At 40.4% G+C, this 24,666-nt stretch overlaps 1 protein-coding gene across 1 annotated transcript; it reads right to left on the reverse strand.

The window, feature by feature from the left end:
* Positions 1-6,668: 6,668 nt before the first annotated feature.
* Positions 6,669-13,867, reverse strand: LOC148026237 (Rhodanese/Cell cycle control phosphatase superfamily protein). The gene is made up of 6 exons (XM_087693533.1): positions 13,607-13,867; positions 13,278-13,519; positions 10,223-10,373; positions 10,057-10,142; positions 9,658-9,762; positions 6,669-7,072 (listed from the first exon to the last, which is right to left on the reverse strand). Exons 1-6 carry the CDS (start codon positions 13,759-13,761, stop codon positions 7,011-7,013), a joined length of 801 nt encoding a protein of 266 aa, XP_087549659.1. The 5' UTR covers positions 13,762-13,867; the 3' UTR covers positions 6,669-7,010.
* Between the last annotated feature and the right edge of the window lie 10,799 nt (positions 13,868-24,666).

Consider the following 24,666-nt stretch of genomic DNA (forward strand, 5'->3'; position numbering starts at 1 on the left):
AAAGTCGCATAATTTGAAAGGATATACAAATGCTGATTGGTCTTGTTGTGCCTATGATTAAAAGATCAACCAATGGTTATGCTTTCGGTCTTGGAAGCAGTATGATTAATTGGAGCAGTAAAAATCAACCGACATTTGCTCTCTCTAGCATAGAGGTAGAGTATAAAGGTGTAGCCTTAGCTACATATGAAGTAGTTTGGCTTGTGAAACTACACAAGATAGGGATGCAACAATGGATGAGGAGAGGGCTACATTAGAGGCCAACAAGTCTTGGGATCTAGTACCATTGCCTAAGGGAAAGAAAGCTATTGGTTGTAAGTGGGTCTATAAAATCAAGCATAATGTAGATGGTTTTGTTAGCATATATAAGGCTAGGCTAGTTGCAAAAGGCTATGCTCAAATATATGGCATAGATTATGAAGAGACATTCAATCTAGTTACTAGGATAGCAACTATTAGATGTGTGATTGCTTTGGCACTAGCCAACGGTTGGATTTTACAACAAATGGATGTAATGAATGCTTTCTTGCATGGTGAATTACAAGAAGAGGTGTTCATGGGAGCATCCAGTAGGTTATGAGAAGTTAGAGCATCCCACATGTGTGTGCATATTAAAAAAATGTACTCTATGGGCTAAAGCAAGCTCTTAAAGTATGATCTAACAAGATCGAAGAGTATATTGTGAGTATTGGCTTTTATGTTTTGGATGTTGATCACTCACTTCATGTGAGAAAGGGAGATGCACGTTTGGTTATCATAGTCATCTATGTGGATGACTTGATTATTGCAGGTGACAGTTTTAGTGGGATCGTTGATGTCAAGGGCCATTTGAAAAAGGAGTTTGAGATGAAGAATTTGGGTGAGCTAAGGTAGTTTCTTAGTATTGAGATGATCACATGTGATGTTGGTAAATGGCTATCCTAAAGGCGGTATGGTTTAGATAAATTGTCCATGGTATGACAACGTGTGGGCCTCTTTTTGTGCCATTGGAGCAAAATGTAGAGTGTTGATGTTGGGGATGAGATAGAAGACCTACTATGTTTAAGAGGATACTGGGGGGTTTGATTTACATGATTAACATAAGGCCATACTTGAGTTATGTTGTTGCTAGTCAGCTAGTTTATATAGATGCCTAGAAAGCCTCATTTGGATACAGTTAGATGCATATTGAGATATGTAAAGTCTAATTTGCATTATGGACTTTTTTGAGAGCTAGGTAAGGATATACATGTGTTTATGGATATATATGTGTTTGGATATACATATGAAAATTGGGCTAGTAGTGTACCTAATAGAAGATCTACCAACGGATTCATATTTTCCCTTGGTAGCGTAGCAGGTAGGTGTAAGTAGCAAAAAAAAATCTACAGTTGTATAGAGGCTAAGTACACATGTGCTTCTATGGAAACATGTGAGGTGGTATGGTTGCAAAAGTTATTGGATAATTTGGATGTGCAAGGAGATGGTTCAATTGACAACATGAGTGGTATACAATTAGCTAGGAACCCAATGTTCCATGCTAGGACAAAACACATTGAGATGTATTACTATTTTGTGAGAGAGAATGTACTTGCAAGAGAGATTGACTTGGTATATGTCAACACATAGGATCAAATGGCTAACTTTTTCACAAAGGCATTGGGTGCAGAGAAACTTCAAAAATTTTAAGCTTACTTGGAGTTGCAAGAGATACAATTGAGCTTGAGAGAAGTGTTGAGATAGCAAGCGTAACATGTGCAAATATTGATGATGGACTGCCTAGTTAGATGGGTCTGCATGTCTACACTTAGCACTTCCATAATCATTATGATCCTCACATGGCCACTAACTTATCACTTATTCTATTTGGTTTGTTGCATCTACCTACAACTAGCATAGTTATAGTGCAAGTCGATTAATATAATCAGCTATGCACTATTCGACTTAGTAGATTAGTTTTCTTTATGTTGTATTTTATCTATACTTCGTATACATTGTATTGTGTGTGAAAGAAGGAAAATAAACCAACAAGAAAACATTTTTGCCTCCATCTCTCTTTTTGTATTCTTGAGTGAGCTTTCTATTATGTGTATGGTGTGTGTTTGGTGCAATAGCTCAAGCAAGTCTCCCCCACCACACAATTCGTGACAACCAAGACAAGAATTAAATCATCCCTTAAACCAATACCTCAATGGTTAATGCATGCATGGTGCCACTTCATCCAAGAAGGTCAGATATTTAGATTGCTAGGTATACCCATGAGCTTAAGAGTTACATTGAAACAAAGATGGCAATGGGTCATGGACAAACTAAATAAGAAATTAGAAATGTGAAAAGGCTTCTAGAAAGGGCTCACTACCAAGAAATTGATCCCACACCATTTCATCTATGCATTATGCACACATGTTTTAGCTTGCGAAAGCCCAGTCATACATGCCTACAACAAATGGATTCTCTATGTGGCAAATTCTTTTGGAGTGGAGACTTCCAACGTCCAAGATCCCCAAGGTAGCATGGTCAATATACACACTAGAGAAAGAAAATGGAGGGCTCCAAGTCCCAGATATCCATAGACAAGCTACCAAACTAGTGGCCAAATGGATGATAAGAAGCCAATATAAACAACATGAGCCTTGGGCAATGCTTCTAAATAACCATTTATCCTCATTGTAGATAGGAAAATGCAATAATTTTAAGGATATCTGTAAACAAAATATCATTTTTAGTAAAGTCAAATCGAAGGCAAAAAAGACATTAGACCTCTTCAAGAACATCTGGGGGGCCTAACATGAATATAAAGACTACTTCCAAGTTGAAACTCACTACCCAAAGAAATTCCTTTAGTCAACTTCAAACTCTGTTTGGCTCAGTCTAGTCATACAACAAATCCCTAATTCCAAATTGCAAAAGATAGGAATTAAATTTTGGAAATACTTCTGAACTTCCAAGAGAAGAGATGGAAAACTCTGAAAGAGTTGGATGAAGTATATCGGGTAAACATCAACTACATGGATCTGATCATGAGGATGATAAATGCTTGGGCACCCACTAATCCCTTATTTATTCAATTGAATATGCATGTTAGATTGGACGACACTGGAAGGATAGCCTTTGACTTCTACCCCTCTTGAAACTTTTTTTTTTTAAAGACTCATAACTCAATCAGAGATGGGGCCTCAACTGGAACAATGATCAATGGTACTATAAGTTTGATCCTGATTGGAGAAGCCAACAGATGTTCCTCAATCCTTTGAATGGTAATTAGAAGTGTGTGCTTGTGGACTATTTGGCTAGTTAGAAATGAGTTTGTTTTTTATAATAAGGAAGTTGGATGGGGTTTTCCGACTATTATTTTGCAATTAGAAACTAGCAAGAATCTCATCATCAAGGAAAAGGCGAAGCAAGCAATCCAATCCATCATCACATACTTGTCCAAGAAGGAGAAGAAGGTGATCATGTAGGAGAAGAAGAAAGAAGCAACAGAATCACTTCTCGGTCTCGAAAATGACATTTAGCTTCTGAATGTGTACTGGAAGAATTTTTGTGGCTCCTAGATTGGAGTCAATTTGAATTTTACAACCTCGGCTTACACTTGGTGATAGCAAATATAAATAAAGCATGGTGCTTTGACTTCTCAAGAATGATCTACTTTCATGCTTTTTATAAATATGTATCGATGTAAGTATTAAAAGCTTAGATCTAACTTTTTCACTCAAGCATTTTAGCTTAGTAATTGCACATAGCCCTTATAGTGCCAATTGCTTCTCCATATTGTTAGTTCTTTCTCTAGAATAATCCAAATTTCATTTTTTATATTCTCCAATTGATGGACATGATCTCTTCAACGAGTGAAAACTACATTTCTTCCTCTTGAAAACTCTCTAAAAAGAGAGGATTGGAGATGCACTAAGAAGAATTGCTAAGGTAGCAAATAGATGGCTATGCAAAATAGTAAATGGCCCTATGTAAGAGAGATATAAGCTCTAGAAAAGAAAACAAATGATCAAGAAAGAACAAGGTGGAAAAAGTGCCATGAGGACAACTTCATGAAAACTTTAACATTCTCCCGTTCTCAAGAAGAGAGACAAAGGTGGTTAGTGATGTAGTTTGTGTGAAATTATGACAATGGTATGTGATATACCCTCAACCATTCAAATATAGTGATGCAATTACTAATTTTTAAAAAGGCCTAGAATTGCCTTATTTTCTCACTAGAAGTGGTTTGAATCACTTCTTCATAAGGTTCCCTATTTCTTAGCCATGCTACACCTAATTGAGTTCCTAAGATGAATATCACTAAGATATATATTTAAAGGACATAGATGCTACCAGTGCAAGCATATCATTGTATCCATATTTCTTATAGTAATTTCATGACCAAACTAGGATACATGGACATACATGTGTCACTTGAGATGAGATGTGTCATAAGACGTATGTAAACCTCCTTGCATGTCTCCAAGTTTAGATAGGAGACCAACATAGGTACAAGATGGCATACTATGTTAAGGATGCCATCTGCAAAAGGTAGAGATAGAGGAGCATTACATCTACATATACCTTGCCTACTGCAAAACAGAAGCATGCTACAAGTATCATTTTTAGGAGAGATTTGGTCCCTTGCACTAAGTTATGACATTTCCTAACAAGAAATGTTTAGGACTCTTTTGAGATTTATAGACAAAGATTCACTAATCCAACTAGTGTCCATTATGTGCAAGATACAAGGAATACCTATTGGTAGTCTTTTTTGGGACTAAAGCTATAGACTTGATTGCCAATAGAGGACCATTTAGGGTGACTAGAGTCGGAACTATAAGGCTATGCAATTGTAGAAGCCCATTTTTGTGACCTTAAGAGCATCCATGAGACTGCATAATTATTCCAACTATCATCTGTAACCACTACTAAATATTTCCAAGGAGATTCACTTATATCAAACTTGATGATAGAGGAATTGAGATCTATCCACCATAATCCTAGGATAGATCTTGTAGACAATAGGAAAGCCTAGAGTTCTTCTACACATTGATAGCATCAATCTTTGTTGTGTAGTATCTACAAAACCTTGGACATGAAAGAAGTGGTGCAAGCTTTACACGATAAGGCAATGCAACAAATGAGGGAAGAAATGCACACACATGTAAGCAAGGAAAGAGGGGTATAATGAGATGCGTGTTTCACCTAATCAAAAGCATACATTGAGATGTACCCTCACGAGAGAGGAGATATGCTTCAAGAGACGAACACGGTATTTGAAGAAATTGAGGGATGAAGGGGCCATTTTCAAACTTACCTTGATCTCCTAAAGAAATGAGGGAAGGAAAATCATGGAGATCATGCTCTGGAGCATAAAAACGGCAACTATTGAGTTGCAAATGCAGATGGAGAAAGAACTTATCACATGAGTAGCACTAGCAGAGAAACCATAAAGCAAATACAAAATGTATTAAAGTGGCGAAGAAGGCACCATCAAGCAAATACAAATTTGTAAATGATGCCCTAAATGAGGAGAAAATACGCTAAGGTGATTGCATATATGCCTAATGGCATGAAAAGAAAATAAAGACCACCCAATGGAAATTGCGATAGCGGTACATATGATAATTGAGGTCATGCACAAACCCTTCACGAATGCATGGAGGGCAGGGAAAGATGCTACAAAGGCAAGGGCACTCATCTTTAAATTTGCAGATTTGGAGCTTGTGAGACATGGAGGAAGCTAGAAATAAACTTGAATGATCTCACTATCAAGAGCCTAATTGAGAAGATCTAGAAGGTAACATCATATTGTAGAGGAGATCTATTGCTATAAGAGATCCTTGTGTTGATGATCCATTTATATGCTCTTTGTACCACAATGAATGCATGTATCATGCATGATTTCATGACAATCTGGTCTCTCTGAAACTTAGGAGCTCTCTTTCACCTGGTCTACCTCTCTTGCAAGGGTTGTTCTCTCTCTCTCTCTGAGTCCTTTTTTCAGCCCCTTACAGGCTGCGTTTTGCTCCAAAGAGCTTCAACGATATAACCAGAATAACCATATAAATGAAGTTGAGCTGATTCGTTGCAAGTCAAGTATCATCACCAAAGAGCTTCAACGATGCTCCTAGGGGGGGAAATGCCGCAACAGTCTACCTGGGAGAATGGAGGCAATGCCTAAAAAATAATCTCACAGTTGTAGGCACCTCGAGGACACTCAAATATTGCCAAGCAAGAGTGATTTTGATAGGCATCATGCTGCTGATAGACATCTCCACAGAAATGCCCTCGCTGTAATTCTAGCTTCCCAGCGTTACAGACACCACTTAAGATGCTCCATTGTGCATCCTACAACCCTCAATACTGGAGAGTTGCAGCTAAATAAAACTATCAACACCAGGGAGTTGCAGCCAAAAGTCTTACGATCATTAATCCATGGCATGTTTCTCAATTTCTGGAGTAACCACTGGATGACTATAAGTCCATGAATGGTGAGGTGTTCTGAATTCTCATAGAGGAACCCAAATTTTCTGATAGCCAAACAATCAACCTCTCTCTCTCTCTCTCTCTCTCTCTCTCTCTCTCTCTCATACATTGCTGTGAGTCATCCACGATGTAAGTTTGCAACTAAATCCTGTTGATTTATCAAAAAAAACTTACAAGAAAAACATTATGTTTATAAAAAGTCATTTTGATACAACCAAGAAGAATGACAAAAATTGTGAAACCATTCATAACTTCTCAAAGGTGAAGAAGCCCAACGGCAAAACAGCTTGCAAAACCCACGCACAAACTCTGGCACATAAAATCTCTCCCTACCACAATCAACTTCATTTTTGAAGACATGCTGGTAGGTCCGGAACAGAATTTTGATGAGATGGGAATTTCACGTATTGAAAATGAATGAAACAAAGTACATCTCTACATATCACAGAAATACAAATCTCCAGCCTCCGGTACCAACTTTGACTTGCATGTCTCTCAAAAGCATTGTCAACCAGCTGGCCATTTGATTCTCTTTGGATACAATCTCAAGCCATACACACAACTCATTTGCTGAAAAATAACTGCTCTGCCTGATTTGGGAAGAAAGTGATAAAGAGAAAGGCAGCTGCAAAATTCATTAAAAGTTAGAAGGAAAATATTAGATAAATCAGAAAATAGCAACATATCTAGCTGAAGCATCCCAAACATATAATCACTATTGTCCATTATAGTGTCGGAGATCTGGTATCTTGAAATTTGTGGGCCCTGAATCATTTATAACCTAATGACCCATAGTATCCATTTATGACACAGATTGAGAGAGAGATCTGTGGAGATCAGGGGCAGTTAAGGATCTGTACTAGCTGGCAATAGCCTGGTGCTTATCTCCAATTCACCAGAGGGTCTGTGGCTTGCGCATCTAGATGAAGTAAAGGCCTTTTGTAAAGAGAGGCGATTGGTAGTGGATTTGTGCAACACTTACAATGATGGTCTTCAACACTTCTAGTAGACAGTAGAACGGAGGCGTGTGAACAATAAGTGTTCTTTAGCACTGTTTTTTAAGGGCCCAATTTCACCAAGAGACCGATTGTAGAGGCACAGATATCTAGGAGGATGCAGCTCTTCCTAGAATAGAGAGAGAATGCTTTCAAGCAAGCTTTTACCAGCCACAAATGAAAATATGGCTCTTTGGTGTGTTGATCTTACCTGCCCTTTTCAGGAACCAGCCCTCAGGAATTTCCAATTGACAGCACTAGAGAAAACGATCCTGAGGATGCAGCAAGGTCTCAGTTTTATGACAGTGGATGCTCCTTTCCAGAAAGTCCTATATCTATGTGCGCTCTATAATCTAGATAGAATAAAGACTGACGGCTTCAGAAAATCCAATGTGCGAGTCACCTCATGGTTTACTAATCATGGTTGTCATTAGCAAGTTAAAGTAAGGGCCTCAATTAAAAAATTTAACATGCATTTCAGCCTCCAGAAAAACAGCCCCAAAAAGAATTATTTATGAAACAAAGCAACTTATTTGTGATAGTAGCACAAATGGCCAAGATCTCCTATAAAAGGATTTTTTGTGGGCTTCATCACTCATTCCCAGATTCATTATCTGCTCTCCATTACCTTCTTCATCATCATTCTTCATCATCTACGCTGCCCATCCAGCTGGTTCACCCACCTTCTGGAGCTGCCACCCACCCTCTGGAGGCTGCCACCCATCTACAGCTGCTGTCACCCCTGTTGCCAGGGCTGCCAGCCTGCCACCCATGTTTCTGCAGCTGCAACTAGCCCTTCTGGTGGCACCTGTGTTCCCTCCAAATATAGCTGCATTTCATCTCAGCCTGTTGTCACCTGTATCCAGCCTGCCATGTGGCACCATAAAACTGTGCTTTTACTGTTGGTGGTGCTGTCAACTGTGGGACACCCCCTGGTGGCTGCGCTTTCAGTCAGCCGTCTTCCCTCATCATCAAACATTATTGCCAGGCAGTACACTGCTGTGTTTTCGTCATTCCAGCCCCAGAGACTACAATAATATGAAATCCAGCCTGCAGCACTGCTGTCTTCAGCCTTCTACATCAGTTTTCTTCTCTGTGTATTAGTTTGCTGCACTCAGGAGGATGGCACTCTCCCTCAGCATGCTCCAACAAGAGAGAGTGGTTGTTGGACAGCCTCACATCCTTGAGATCTGTAAGTTGTATCTGATCCCGTCATCATCACTCATTTACCAGACATTCATTCATCAGGTTTTTATTCTTCTTCTGTGTTCTAGTCTGAGTTTCACTGAGCATTAGTCGTGTTCATACACTCTTGAGTGTTCTCTCTGAAACCCTAGTGTACCTTCACAAGTTGGAGAACCAACTTCCCCTATTTCAGTACAGATTGGATACCCCAGTTCTTCCCAACATAGGAGATTGCATGCCTCATAGAGTGAATCTCACTGCTGGAAACTTGTAATGCTTCAAGAGTTCCTAATCAATCCTAGTTGACAAAGAACATTTGTTGCGATTCAGACAGGAGGGATACATTCAATGAGAAAAGCTGTTTGGCAGTTTGTATCTCAAAGCATCTGCTGAGCATTGAAATAAACCATATAGAAAACCTACCATGGAAAATAGACTTTGCAAGTTATGTAGCACAAGACAGGTGGACTCAGATACTCTTCCAGAACCAGGTCAACTATAAGATCCAAGGCTGGTACCACTGCTTTTCTAGAGATGGGTTGGGTATTCTCTCTATAATTTTTCAGTTTCTTGAATCTTGATCAACCATGCCTTAGGATCTTTGAGATGGAGATGGAGGGTCTGAGAGACAGATTATCCATAGTGCGAGAGTAGTGTGTGCCCTCTCTGAACTAAGAGTTGTCAAATATTTCTCCAAAGATCCAGTAGGCATGATGCTGAAAAGAATGAGTGGATCACAGACAGATTCATCGGAGGATTACCAGGGGGAGGTAGCACATACCCAAGGATCACAATTAACAGAGCTCAGCACTGTCTAGATCTGCCCTCCCTGCATAGACCTCAGCATTGCAGATTCAAGCCAATTACCAGAGAAGCCTAGAGCAACCACCCCAAATGGTGGCCAATGTGCCCAAGTTTGGCTCAAGTCAGGATTCCTTGGGTTTTTCCATAAGCTTCACACTTTGGTTCACATGTCTCTTCAAGAAAAATATTGGATTGAAGCACTGTGATAAGCATCATACATACTCACCAACAAGTACAGTCCCAAGTACTGTCGAGATTTTCCCCTGAACTGTCACTAGCCCTCCTTTTCCCGCATCTTGCAATTCCTGAGGTCCTTCTTTCGCAAAAACTCCTGAAAACAAAAATCATAGATTACAGTACATCACCTAGTTTCTGAACTAGCTGCATAATAACCATAAGATGTAATTCATGTATTTGGACGTTTCACATCTTGGTCATATTTTTCACCCCTTTGTTTGTCTAGAAGAGACAAGTGCAGCCTTCAGGTTGCAGTTTCCAGAAGATAAATCGGTTCATATAGCTAAACAAAGATTGTGGAGGTGGACAATATTCTTACAGCTTGACAAATGCACAAACAAAGCCGCATGAAGGGTAAAACTTGCAACAACATGATGGACAGTCTTACCTGGCTTGACTTTCTGCAGCCCAGAGCTTATGTAGGCCAAATTCTTAAACCCTGCTGATTCAAGAGTATCTGCTGCTGCCCCAGACCTGCTTTCAAAAAACCTTCCATCAGTATAGGATTTGATAACTTATTGCCCATAGATTAATACAATTGAAGCTAATCCAACCTTAGACCTTCTTGACAAACTAGTAGTAACTTTGTGTCCTTTGAGAACTTCTTTTCCACTGATGAAAGAAAATCTGGATTGGGTTTTGTAAATGCCAAACCATAGAACAAACCGGAAAAGTTGTTGTGTAAAGTCCTATTTATAATAGTTCCTGCACAAGATGATTTCTGCTTTGTTAGAACACACCCAAGTTGTCAGAACTAAGAGAAGCTAACAAAATTTGCACACAGCATACAGACGTGTAGGAAATTCCATGTGATTGATATCTTTACTATTCATGATTGCATTCCTGACACAATATACTGGACATGCAGAACTGTTTGCAAGCCCTTGAGAGGGCTGTTTGCTGACCACCATATTCAACCATTAAAGACAACCCTCTTTTGTCAGTATTTAGGCTCAGTAAGTTGAACAGTAATAAATCAATGGTCATGTGCATTTTGTGAAAGTTCTAACCAGCTCAACCATAACTGCTGCACGAGCACTCCTTTTGGACCCATAACATATGCCATACAGATTGTTTTCTGCCCTTGATGGGTAGAAGGGTCACACTCATCCCCACTACTGTAAGACACATATCTCCAAAATATGCACAACTGAAAAGAAATACAAGAACCCATGGGAGGAAATGATCCCTCGTGTTACAGCAGGAATATGGTGTATACGAGGGAGAACAACTGCTCAACAGCGTATCTCTGTACTTCCAGCCCTGAATGCAGTCCTGCACTCTATGAACACTGTATCCACTGAGCATATCCCATTCCTGTCCACAACGAATAGCTGATCAGCTATGATCCATCCTTGATCAGCCTATTTTCAATCTCCCCATGTCAAACCACAAGCCTCGTACTGTACAGAAGATGTGGGTTGCCAGTCCAACCTACATATGAACACCTGCTAAAGAAAGTTGCATGAGAAATGACAAAGACAGATGCCAAAGAATTGGTAGGAAAAGGCATTTGTAGAGGATCAGAACAGTGGCCGACCAGCCAGTGAAGCTGAATCTGGTAAACGTAGCCTTAAATAGACTATTGCCACCACTTGCTCCCAATACAAACCTCTCTATTGGAGGCTGGACAAGAACTAAGTCTTCTTGGCCATGACAACATGTTATTTCTCCATATTGGAAGAGTCAAGACCCACCATCATTCTATGCGAAGGGGTGGAAGAGTGCTCCTTCTCCCACATGAAGCTCTGTACTCGAGCTGGGCAAAGCTCTTCAAGTCAACATGTTACTGAGCTGGGCCCAAACACATGGCTGATACTCGGCACTGCCATTAAAACAAAAGGGTGCCTTTTCCAAAAACTAGAACTAGCACATGCTTCAACCATTTCTACCAATGCTCAAAAGCTGTCTGGTATGCCACTCAAATAGAGAAAGCATCACCACGACATGAAGTCATCTCATTATGTAGAAGAGTGGTGACTTGGTGGAGACCCACTAACTCCATACATGCCACCAATTGCGACTCAACACTTTGTACAAGGTGCAATAATGAAGAACCTCTCATCCTACTACTCTTGAAAGAAGAGAAAAAGAAATTGGAAGCAGCCTAACTCCACTTCCACACCAAAGCTTCAATGCTGCCGTAAGGCTAGGGAATGAGGTGGGATGCCCTCTAACCTATTATGCTATGAACTTTGGAAGGATGTAGCTAATGAGTGCTTAGTGCAACCATCAACGTAGTTTACAAATCATTTGGCTAATTCTTTCTTGACCGATTTCTCACAAGTTGGGGTCTAATGCCAGCTGTAAAGACATCCCTCCACAACATGCATAAGTTACCAGAAATAAGCGAATCCAAAAGCAGCAAGATACTCCCCTCTAAATGTTACAGCTAAAATAGCATTTATAAAAGGAAGAATGGATCCCCAACAGCACATCCATACACTACTTCTGATCCAAAGTCCAATTCTGCTCTCTGTGTACAGCATATCCATGGAACCATTATCAGCCTCATTAGGCCTCGATTCCTAAGCTCCTTTACACACCAAGGAAAGGCAAAGATGATGAAGACTGATGCCAGAAAATGAGGTGAAACAATCATTTATCAGGAATCCAAAACTGGCTTTCCAGCCAGCAGATCTGGTCTCCAAACTATTGCTTAGCAGCAGTTATTTGAGGTTGTGCTATTACGTCCATGGATAGCTAGTTCTAACTTCTCAACCTGTGCACCAAACAAGGCACCTGCCAATGAAACTAAGCACTTTGCAGAAGCAACATGTTTCTCATACCACCTTTACTGACACAGCGCAACTAGTAAATTACAAATGTCAATGTTGACATCTTGCCCTTATGGTTTTGAGACTCTTACTGAACAAAAAATTTCAAGATCAAGCACCACCTATTCAGCCAGTGCCAGACACGACTGCTTTTCCTCAGCTGCCATTGCAGCCCTGTCACTGTACGCTCAAGAGAATGAGCCATACCTAAAGAGATTTCTTTATCTAACTTTGTCTTGAATGTCCACATTCTTGTGAAGCCTAAAATTTTATTATCTGCTAATGGCACGGCCACCTTGCTTCTATAAAAGTTGTTGAAGGGGTGCTAGCATAGCAGATTGAACAGTCCCACTTCCAAAGTAATATCAACGTGTTTGATAGCTGAAACAACCAACTCCTGGCAGGAAATATTTGATCATTAGGATGACTGTATGTGTTTCACTCTGGGCCTTGATTGCATGATTCAGGCTTTTGACTTTGGAACACTTGTATAGAATACGCATTAAGCCTTCCGCTCACTGATCGGTCTTACTTCTGGTATGTGGAGTTGATTGAAACAGGATGTACAATAATACGAGCAAGCTAACACCAAAATGTCTGCCAGAGTGTGGCAAGAAAAAACCACGTTCACTCGAGCTGCTGCAGACTTTCCACTACCCTAAGCAGCTTTTGTCAACGTTGAACTGTAATTGCATGACCATCTGTATCACTATCAGTGCACGATTACCTATATCACTACCAACGCATGAGTTTCTATTTTGAATCGCTCCTGCAGACTATCTATATCAATATCAGTGCACGATTATCCATATCATTATCAGTGAACGATCACCTATATCATTGTCAGTATTCTCGATGTAAACCGGAATATGCACACTAGGCACAATGTGAGCCTTCTCGTATTGAATCCTGTCCCGGATATCGAGAACTGTGTATCCTTCTTCAGTGACAAGCCTCTTAGCCTCGTCCCCGTCCACATACTTTACTTCGGCTTTAACAGAGACTGTGCTCCTGCTAGAAGTTGCTGAGACGAGGCCAACACCAGATCGTCTCCTGGGGCTTCTGACAGACAACCTGTTTGGGGGAACGAGAAGCAATAGGTAAGTAAGAAGAATTGTTAGCAGGCAAAACTATCTGTGCTGAGGAGATAAACTGTCGCACCTGGAAGAATAATAAGACAATTGAGAGGAGGAATGGCAGGAGAGGGAAGGGGGAGAAAGGGCTATGGAAGGGGAATTGGGGCAGGCACTGCTAGCTGCACCTGGAGAGGAGATATGAGCATTTGCAGCTAGAGCCATATCTCCCAGGCATGCCATTCATACATAGACTATATCACTACTACACGCCTGAGTTCTTCCTTCTGGCTCTTTCCTTCTTCGTCCTCGTGACTACCTACCCAAACAATATCCCACTTCATCTCATCTCATCTCATCTCAATCCTATTAATCTGCCCAATCCATGCACAAGTCCAAGCACAGTGTCAGCCATTTGCACGTCGCCACGTGTATGATTCCTTCCACGTTTGTTTGCCCCTTGTGTGGCACTTTTAACTTTTAAGGGCCATCCCTTACCTTTTAAGGGCCCAGTCGCACCGGGGCGGTACCAAACTCGCGGGCACAGCGGCAACCGGCAATCGAGGGAATGGGATTGCAATCCCTCAAAAAGCCCCCCATTAGCACACTCAAAATTGAGGGTTGTGTCATGCCTATGGACTAGACTTTGTAGGAGTCTTACAAGTAAAGTGAACATAGTGTGACATGTCTTTTTCCGTTTTTCACTTACCAAAAATATGGCTACCTTTACTTTGAAAGTGTAGTCAAGTCTTTGGTGTGACACTACCTTGAGGGTACTATTAGCACTTTAATAGTACTAAGGCGTCAATCTCCAATTAGCACGAACCTTCTTCACAACGTCCTTCTACTTGCACTCAACCTTACTGGCCCCTGCACATGAGAACGTGCTCGACCGTGCTCACCTATGTTCACACTTCCTCAAACAACAAACATGGCCAAGTTTTGTGGCCTTCCAATTGGGTCGTGCTTTTCCAAGCCACTAACCTAGTAAAGAATCCATTCTTGCTAGCTCAAAAATGTACAATCTTTGTCACTAGTTTCCTAATTGAAATCCAAATCCCCTTGTAATGGGACGAAACTAGTTTTGACACTGGAAAAATGTGATGGCAAGCCTGTCGGTACTAAAGCTCTTTTTTGCAAAGCTTGGTTAAATGGCACATCTCATGGTTGGAGTATGAAAGGTGATATCATGAACCAACTTTGGCATATTATTAGAAGCCCTCTCTAGCATGCATAATAACAATAAGAAAGAAGTTTTTTGAAAACCATCCATGTGGTCTAAATCTGTTTCTTGGGAGCAATTGTGTAACCAAACATTGGTATGAGCTAACGCTATAAGTTATTGGTCCAAGCCCCTTGACTAAGGTCCCTTACAAATTGTTTTTCCAAGCCCTTGAATTGGGGACTTTTGGCATGGAGATTGATTAAAACATAATGAAAAAATGGTTTTATTAAATTGCTAATAACAATAGCTCAATTGGTGGAACTTTGAGCTCAATGTTTGAACATTGCTCTACAAATCAAGGTGGTCGCAATCCTCAAGTACGACTAGAATCCCACTTTATACATATGGGTATGGCTATAATCCTTAGGCAAGGGTTGTAATCCTCAAGTATGACTAGAATCCCACCTTTTCTATATGGGTATGGCTATAATCCTTAGGCAAGAGTTGTAATCTCCACTTTTTGTAAATGAGCATGGCCATAATCCTCAAGCAGAGGCTTGTAGCTTGATGAGATCAATATTCCCTTTCGCCACTCTTTTGCATGGCATCATACAGTACCACATGTGCATACATATCCAAACTTTTAAGTGGAAAAACTGAAAAGGTAGATGCCATTCATGCAATACCAAGAAAAAACTTTGAGTTCTTCTAAAAAGGATAAGTACAAATCGAGATACAAATGATTGATGGTTACATTCTAGGACATGCTTGGAATAGTGTGTAGCTAATGTTCCATGTGCTCTACAATGCTTAAAACCACCAAGTAACACCGATTTCTCCATGTAAGTAGGAACCAAACAACAAGCCTTTGGGTTCATTTTTTAAGGGAGCCATTTTTAAAAAGTCTTTGTATGATTGTACTGGGCTTACACACAATGCACAACTATTCATTCAAGAGCTTCCCTTATTTCATGGTTTAGACTAGCTCTCAACTCAAACTCTAGCTCTCCAAACCATATATACCCTCTCATCTTGACCCCATCAAAGCAAGAAGATGGTAGAAGTCCAAGTTTTTGTAATAAACTCAACTTTCTCATTGTAGTCCACCACCAAAAGAGAGCTTGTGATGACCTCACAATTCACATGTAGCTCCCCTTGTGCTCCTACCATCAACCCACCCACTGATCTACTACCCTCCAAGCTACCAATTTAAAAAATAGTAGCAAAGGAGAAGAGGCTTCTCCCACCAAGTCCCTCAATCTCTTACATTGTTTCTTTCACTCAATGGGAAATGGAGAATGTGCACCACGCTGTATGCAGGCATAGAGAATAAGGAGAAGAAAAAATAGCCTCTCTCTCTCTCTCTCTCTCTCTCTCTCTCTCTCTCTCTCTCTCTCTCTCTCTCTCTCTCTCTCTCTCTCTCTCTCTCTCTCTCTCTCTCTCTCTCTCTCTCTCTCTCTCTCTCTCTCTCTCTCTCTCTCTCTCTCTCTCTCTCTCTCTCTCTCTCTCTCTCTCTCGTGCAATAGCTATGGTGGAAGCAATAAGGGAGAGAGACATGTGAGCTCAAAGATTGCGTGCATAAGAATGAGACTTTGCAATCAATTTAAATATTATATGCATATGGTTTCCCCAGTAGGTAGTGTTGCATCTAGGGTTGCAAGAATACACGCACATCTTGGAGAAGAAGAAGCTTGAGAGCATACAACACAAAGCGCATTAAGTAGTATCAATCGAGAAGATTTACAATACTAAGTATGCCCTAAAGTAAATAGGCATACATACAAGGCCAAGGAAAAAAGAACCGCCTAAAGAGGGAAAGAAGTACCTTAGCAATCCTAAGTGTGTTTAGACACATCACTACCAAGATATCCTAAGAAATTCCCCTTGGGAGTGATGTGGTGAACAAGAGCTAACAGTCATGTGTAGGGAAGTACCAAGCTTGGTAGACTACAACCAATCCACAAAGGGGAGTAAGCTCAGAGCTTTATGAAAAGCTTCAAACTTCGCACAAGGCAAAGCCCTTTTTGGAAAGATCTGTAAGGTTACATTATGTTCATATATGGCCCAAGTTAAACTCTCCTATAAGGAATCTCTCCCTAGCATAATGATAATGCACTTCAATGCGCTTAGTACTTACATGGAACACTAGGTTCCATACAACTACCAATGTGTTGTGTAACTATTAGTGAAGATGGTGGTGGTAGATGACTATTCAATACCCAAATCAACCAAAAGGCATTTGAGCTAAAGACACTCAATCATAGCTATGAAAGTTGCCATATACTCTACTTCACAACTAGAAGTGGAGGACAAAGGCATCTTTTGCCTTACTCAACCATGATATGCATCGGTGACTAAGCATGAAGACAAGACCACTTGGTGGATCTATGAGTGTTCCAACAAGTAACCCAATCAAAATCCAAAAAAGAATGTAAATCTAATGGTAATGATCCTCCCTTGGGATAAAACAACCCAAGGGGATGAGTACCACTCAAGTGGTGAAATATATACCTTATTCCTGCCAATGCCTAATACCTAGGTCCAACACCCCTAATGAATCTCTCTCAGAGAACACCCTAATAAATACGTAATAAAAAACCAAGAGATCTTCGATAATATCAAGCAAGTTGTAACTATTGTTGTGATATTAATACTCCTTCCTTGACTTCACCCAACCATTGGAGGTGATCACCAATGCAAGGACACTTGTGATCAAGGAGTACTAGTACATAAGGAAGGCATATGGCTTACACATCACTAAATTTCAAAACCTTATGATCAAGGAGTACTAGTACATAAAGACGGCATGTGGCTTACACCTCACTGAATTTCAAAACCTTATGAGTCAAATTATGCCACACATAATGTCGAGTTCCTATAGTGATTCATGCCTTGAAGTTGTGAAGACATTATCTATTGGGAAGAAGGTTCACTCTAGTGATGGACCACAAGAGTCTTAAATGGATTTCCATGTGAACTAACATAAACATGAGGTAGAGAAGATGGATAGAAACATTTCAAGAGTTTGATTTTATGATTAAGTATTACCTAGAAAAGAATCCCGTGGTTGGAAATGCCTTAAGCCGAAAAGCATTCCTTAACAATATTGTTAAAGTTGGTAGCTTGAGAATGGTGTTAACATCCGATAACCCTATCCTAGCTTCTATATGCCAATCCATTCCTCAAAACAATGAGTATAAGATGTTCATGGCCAAGGTACTCCAAGGCAAAAGTTTCGATAAGAATGAGCCAAGATAAGGACTATCATGCCAGAAATGGATGTCTTTACTATGAGGATTGGCCTTTTTGTTCCAAAAGGACAAGAAATTAATGCCATGATATTATGGGAGACACATGACAACCCAATTACTAGACATCCAAGGTATGCCAAGACTCTTAATGCAATTTCAAAAAGGCTATCATTGGCCAAGATTGAAAAGATATGTACTATGGTATGTAACCCAATACCTAACCAATGGGTCAAGGTAGAAAGAATCAAGATTCTCAGAGAGCTACAATGATAAGGATGGATTTTGTAGTCAGATTACCTACCACTACTGGTGGATATTATTCTCTCATGGTAGATAGACTAATGAAAGTCCCTCACTTGATTCTAGTCAAGACCACCCATAAATCATTTGATATTGCCCAAGTCTTTATCAATGAGATATTTAGACCATAGACTACCAAAGAGTATAATTACTAATAGAGACTCTAAATTCACCTCAAAGTTGTAGACTTGTTCATTAAAACATTGTTGTGCTTGAGTATTGCCTATCATCCACAAATTGATGGCTAAATTAGGAGGGTGAATCAAACCATTGAAGATATGCTAAGATAAGATGTGAACCCTTAATACATTTACACTTATACATTAGTAAAGCAGGCATAATTAATAAAATGTAACTCAGACAACTAATATACAAAAAACTAATACATTTTAAAATGAGTCACTTAATGTCAATATCGAGAAAGATTAAGTAGGTAAATATGTTTGCCTCTAGAAGTTAATCACTCTATAATTTTATGACATATTAATCTAACACCATGAGCATACTAAGCCTTACCTATAAGAAATAGGGAGACAAAAAATGCTTTTGGTGCAATAAAATAATGGGATAAGGGAAGTAAAATAGAGTGGAAAAAGAAATTTAAGTTTAGCTTTTGAGCTGAAAATACACTGACTAAAAACTAATTTTCTTTTTTAGAGAAGGTGTGTTGTAAAAAAGAGGATAAATGAAATGTTTTGAGTTTCATGCTAGCAAGCATTTCCTAGCCACTTACTCTAGCCCCTATTTAAAAGCTAGAGCTCGAGTAGAAGTAGACAAGTAGAAGGAATAGCTATGGCGGATGGAGTAAGAGAGAAATACATTGTATATGGGAACTCCAATAGTCACAATGTGTGACATGGCTTCCCTTATTCTATTTGTCACTAAGAATAAAGAATAAAGTGATAGTGATGGACACCTACCTCCTATAGTGTACAAGTGTGTAGGTTTGTATATAATAAATGTAGGCTGAAGGGGATGCAATGGCAGTGGAGAAGGAGAAGAGGAAGATGCGGGATAGAAGATCACACACAATATAGGTGTTGTCCAACTGAACTAACAGCCTTATTGCACTATCATATTATATATGAATGAAGAATGGGCAGTCACAATGTACACGGGCATGCCCAGAGGCCTTTTACCCCAACAACCTCCCACTAAAAGGACAATGTGGCTAGGGAGTGAAAACAAAGAAAAAAAAAAGACAAGGTGAGGAATCATGGCATCTCACCCAATGCCCAATCGGAAAGCGAGCTAGGCAAGAAGTGTCAGGAACCTCTGTAGAAGAAGAGTCAAGCATCCCCGAGTCCATGACATCTAGGAGATAAGTGATCCCGCAGCTCCATACAATGGAGCAATCCAAGAGTGCTTCTCATGAAGCAAGCACAACTCATCAGTGCACAGCTGTAAAGCATCAGAGTCACACATAGCATCACTGTGACGCATACAAGAGAGAGAAGAGCAATCAAACTCTCCAGATTCAATCATTGAAAGAGAGCCAACATCCCGGGACTCGTCCAACAGGGTCTCAAGACTACATGTGGCCTCAGCGAAGTGGAAGACAGACATATGGGCTGGCTGCCAAGCCTGCAAAACTACAAGAAAACAACTCTCATGAGCCTGCAAGGGGTCTAGCAAGATCACCAACATCCTGACCCTGATTGCTATGCATAGCTATGTCATCTGGGCCAATAAGTGCCTCATTTTTAACATAAACAGCTTGCTATAATGGCACTATAGCTGTTGTAAAATCAACCATAAAGCATACTGAACACTCATCAAGAGGCCTGAGAGGTGTTTGCGTCTCATAGAAGACAGCATGACGACTGCGTATGACCTGATGGGCATCCAAATCCCATAATCTGTAGGCCTTAAAGACCAAGAATACAATCAGGGCAAGCATCAAGATCTGTAAGTGGCATAGGAGGCAACAATGAGTCTAAACGAGACAAGATCTCCATCTCTCTATGGTGCATATGGCCTAGGCAATAATGCCATAACAATGCATGTGGTATCCGAATAATTGCAACCATAGAATCTCCCACATGAGAGACATGCACTGGGTAATGAGAACCAACTCTAGAACCTCTAGCCAAAACCAAGTAACCACGACAGATCTTCCATGACCTATCCTAAAGAGAAATAGTATATCCTACATTATGCAACTGAGTGACAGAAATCAAGCTCTTACTGAGCATGGGAACATGTAAAACATCCCTGAGTATAAGAGAAGTCCCATTAGGCAAAGCTAGGTGTATATCCCCTATACCAACAATAGCATAAGACTACTTAAGGCCCAAATCAATACATCCGTCAACCTCCGTGTAAGAAGAGAACCATGCTCTATGAGGGGTAACATGACAAGATGCCATAGAGTCCAAAATCCAATCAAATGCATAGGCCTAATCACTAAGCAAGTAAGCTGTAGGGAAACAAGATGACATGAGTACATGCTCAACTGCATCATCATGGGTAACTGCATGTACCTCACCACTAGTAAGAGTTGTAACACCTATTGCATTTGATGTACCTCTGATTCTCTGCTCATGTCGAGTCCGTCTCTGTCTCTGTTGCTCTCTAATCTGCCTAAAGCATTTTCTTTGAACATGCCCAAGCTTCCCACAATGGAAGCAAACAACATCTGAAATAGAAAAACCTGAATAAGACGAAAAGGAATTCAAGTCATCATGAATAGGGCTATCCATAGCATCCACCCACAAAGCTCAAGCAATCGAGGGCTATTCCAATGGAGGGAACCGGCTCATAAAGACAATCATCTACAAGTACATCAGTGGTAGAAGCATGCTGCAAAGGCTCGTGAAACCTCAACAAATGGGAGGACATAAAGGCATCAACCAAGGATGCAAAATCTCCCACATGAAGAAGAGTCGTAGCCAACTTCATAACATAACCAACCACAGTATGATAAAGCATAAGACGTGCCATAATAGCATATGGTATTTAGCCATGAAATCAGCCCATAACCATAATGGCAAACATGACTCTGCAGAGTACATTAGACCACATAGTAGCATCCAAGTCAATGCAAGACCAGTAAGTGGCATAAGATCCTGCGATGGTAAAGCTTCAGGAGAAGCCCAAGTATCTATACAACAACATCCAAATAAGTGCCTCTGTAAAGTACATGATAGTAAACAAAGTGCATAGCCGAGTAAGCATCAAGAGCAACTGCTCTTTGACTTGTATGGGCAAAAGCAATCCAACTAGCATAGAAGCTAGGCAACACAAAAGCAACAAAGCCATAACTACTAAACCCAAGCACTATCAAGAAGTCTAGTGATCAAGGAGTAACCCGCAAAGAATCAAGCTCTGATACCAGTTGAAGGGGATGCAATGGCAGTGGAGAAGGAGAAGAGGAAGATGCGGGAGAGAAGAGCACACACAATGTAAGTGCTGTCCAACTGAACTAACAGCCTTATTGCACTATCATATTATATATGAATAAAGAATGGGCGATCACAGTGTACACAGCCAAGCCCAGAGGCCTTTTACCCCAACATAGGCGACTAGGCATAAGTGGCCTTTAAACCCTAATAACCTCCCACTTAGAGGTGAATATGCCTTAGTAAGGAATAAAAGAAAAAGAGAAAAGTACAATGTGTACATAGAGTAAAAGAGGATGAGAAAAGACATCATCTCATCCAATGTCCATCAACCTCCTAAAGAAGGTAAAATATATCACTAAGAGACTTTTAGTAGTAGATCTACAGGATTCTCATTAGTTGAGATCTTGAGAAGCTCAATAGACTTGTCCTCTACCACCTCTTGGATGAAGTGATAACACACCTCAACATGCTTGATCTTATGGAAGACTAAATTATGGGCCAATTGAATGGCACTCATAGAATCCGAATGCAATGTAGGAGTAACAATAATAATAAGGTCTACCCCATCAAAACGACCTAACCATAGGGCCTCCTTACAAGCCTTAGTGGCTCCAAGATACTCTATCTTACTAGTAGATAAGGCCTTGCAAATCTACACCCTAGACATTCAAGAAATAGCACCTTCGGTAAAAGTGAAGACATACTTAGAGGTGAACTTTCTACTATCTGCACATCTAGCATAGTGAGAGTAAGTGTAATCCACAACTGTAGTAATCTAGCCACCATAGCAAATGCACATATCTATAGTGTCTTTCAGGTACCTCATGCCACCCTTCATGGCATCCCAATGTCACTTGCCAAGTGTAGCCATATAACATGCAATAGCTTCCACTACAAATACTATGTCAAGATAAGTGGCTATCCTAGCATACATCAAACTATCCACTACACAGGCGCATATGAAACCTTAGCCATCTTAGCACTCTCATCGTTTGAGTGTGGAGAATTGGCTTGACTAACCTTCACATGAGAAGGTAAAGGACAACCAATAGGCTTACCATCCTTCAAAGCTCTTCTTGAGTTGAGTCTTTAAAGAATCCATCTCAACATGAGTCTCGCATGAGCACTTCCAACTATCCATATCATCAATATAAAGCACCAAGATAGTAAGGGTACTATCACGGGTCTTCTTTATGTATAAACGTAGATCCACATCATTGCGAGAATACCCCTATGAATGCATAAAAGCATCAAACCTATGGTACCACTTGTAAAATATTACACGGCGCAACGAACAGAATCCGTGCGCTTCCACTGTGTGAAGCTTAGATGGCGATCTAGACAGAAGATAGGTGAAGAGCTTAAGGCTAGCTGGAACAACAACTCTGACTGGGTGAAAGATGAGTGAGAGATGGCTGCGAAGGGTTTTAGCTTTTATAGCCCGCGAAGGTCGTTAGGTCGGCCTGCTGACCGACCTACCATATGAGCCTCCACTAGTCGGCCAGAGAATATTCCAGGGAATATTCCCTTTACCATCGGGCCGGGGGCGCTGCCCCCGAACCCGCCAGGGGTCGCTTCCGCGGCCCCCAGACCCCACAATAGGGGCCCCTTTTAACTCCCTTACCACGCAACTCAATGCAATGTGCCTCAAGTTGCTACCAACTTAACCTCTCCGTCTCACCCAAAGATTAGACCCACGACAGCTACCTTTTTGCCATCCGGTCACATAGACCTCATCTGATATACAAGTTAGGACTCAACCAATGTCCGGGCTCACATTTGGCTTCTCCTCATAATGGGGGCCTTACAACTTTGAGCACCATGGATCATTGGTAGCACCTAATGAGGGTGGGGCATTGATCATATCTAACACCACTCTCTAGGTGACCACTTAAGCTCGTAAAATACTCTTCTTCAATTTGAACACTAGGTATTCTATGCCTTTCTCTGTAAATCCTTTAAGCTACTACATATAAATCTCATCGTGCAAGTCCCCATGTAAAAAAACCATCTTCACATCCCTTTGATAATGATCCAAGTTGAACTAAGAAATCAAGGCCAATACCAAACATAGGGTAGTCATCTTAACTACAAAAGAAAAGACTTCATTGAAGTCAACACCGTGCTCTTGCTTACAACCCTTTGCAACCAATCTAACTTTATATGTTGGCTTAGGGTGACCAGGGGTATGCTTCATCTTGTACACCCAATTATATGGCAATACATGTTTCTCATTAGGTAAGGAAACTAAGTCCATTGTATGGGTCTTCAACAATGAATCAAACTCAGACTACAACTCTCTCCCAAAAATCAAAATCGCCTCTGCATATGGCCTTGTCATACATAAGTGGCTCAATAGAGTTTGTTACCACCATGATATAATCCATAGAGGGCTCATAGCAATTAGGAGGACGTGAAGCTCTTGTTGGGGGTAAAGACACATATGCCTACACCACCTTGTATTTACTTCACACACCGTGATCGCACATCTATACATTGCAAGTGGTAGGTGCCCATCATTGTCACTTTATTCTTTATTCTTTTAGTGACTATTGAATAAGGGGAGGCTAGTCACATGTTGTGACTATTGGAGTTCCACATACAGTGTCATTTTTTCATGCTCTCTTACTTCATTTGTCATAGCTCTTGCTTTGCTCTTGCTTCCACTTATAGTATTAGAGCTAACCATTTGAGGAGCTTCTTCATCCTTTGCTTTAGCCCAAATTCAAAGCTTTAGCTCAAGGTTTCATTGCAACCATTGTTTCTTCCTCCCGAGGTATGCATTGAGTCTTCCCTTCTTCCAACTTGTTTCAGCTTGCTCTCAACTTATTGAGGAGCTTCCTAGGGCTTAACTAAGTTTTACTGAGTGCTTATTCAGCTAAGAAGCAACCATTCTATCCATTTTGAGTGGACACAAAGTATGCTATAGAAGTCATGGATAATTATGGTAACTTGACAATACTATTGCATTTTTGCTACTATAACTCTTATATACGATATCAAATTCAAGCGTTCTATAGCTAAAAAAGAAGAGCATGACAAGAGCTACATAAACTACATATTTGAGCACTTGTAGAGTTGATTTTGT

Source organism: Lygodium microphyllum, chromosome 14 (assembly GCF_053477565.2).
Source record: "Lygodium microphyllum isolate KBCC chromosome 14, Lygodium_microphyllum_v1.1.10, whole genome shotgun sequence".
In the NCBI taxonomy this organism is placed as follows: domain Eukaryota; kingdom Viridiplantae; phylum Streptophyta; class Polypodiopsida; order Schizaeales; family Lygodiaceae; genus Lygodium; species Lygodium microphyllum.

What these genes read in the sequence shown, in the direction of transcription:
- LOC148026237 (XM_087693533.1), bottom strand. Translation starts at nt 13,761, where the DNA reads ATGGCATGCCTGGGAGATATGGCTCTAGCTGCAAATGCTCATATCTCC. An exon ending in GAATACTGACAATGATATAG is followed by an intron (nt 10,374 to 13,277) that starts GTGATCGTTCAC and finishes CATCTTGTGCAG; the next exon opens with GAACTATTATAAATAGGACT. An exon ending in GTTTGTCAAGAAGGTCTAAG is followed by an intron (nt 10,143 to 10,222) that starts GTTGGATTAGCT and finishes TTTTGAAAGCAG; the next exon opens with GTCTGGGGCAGCAGCAGATA.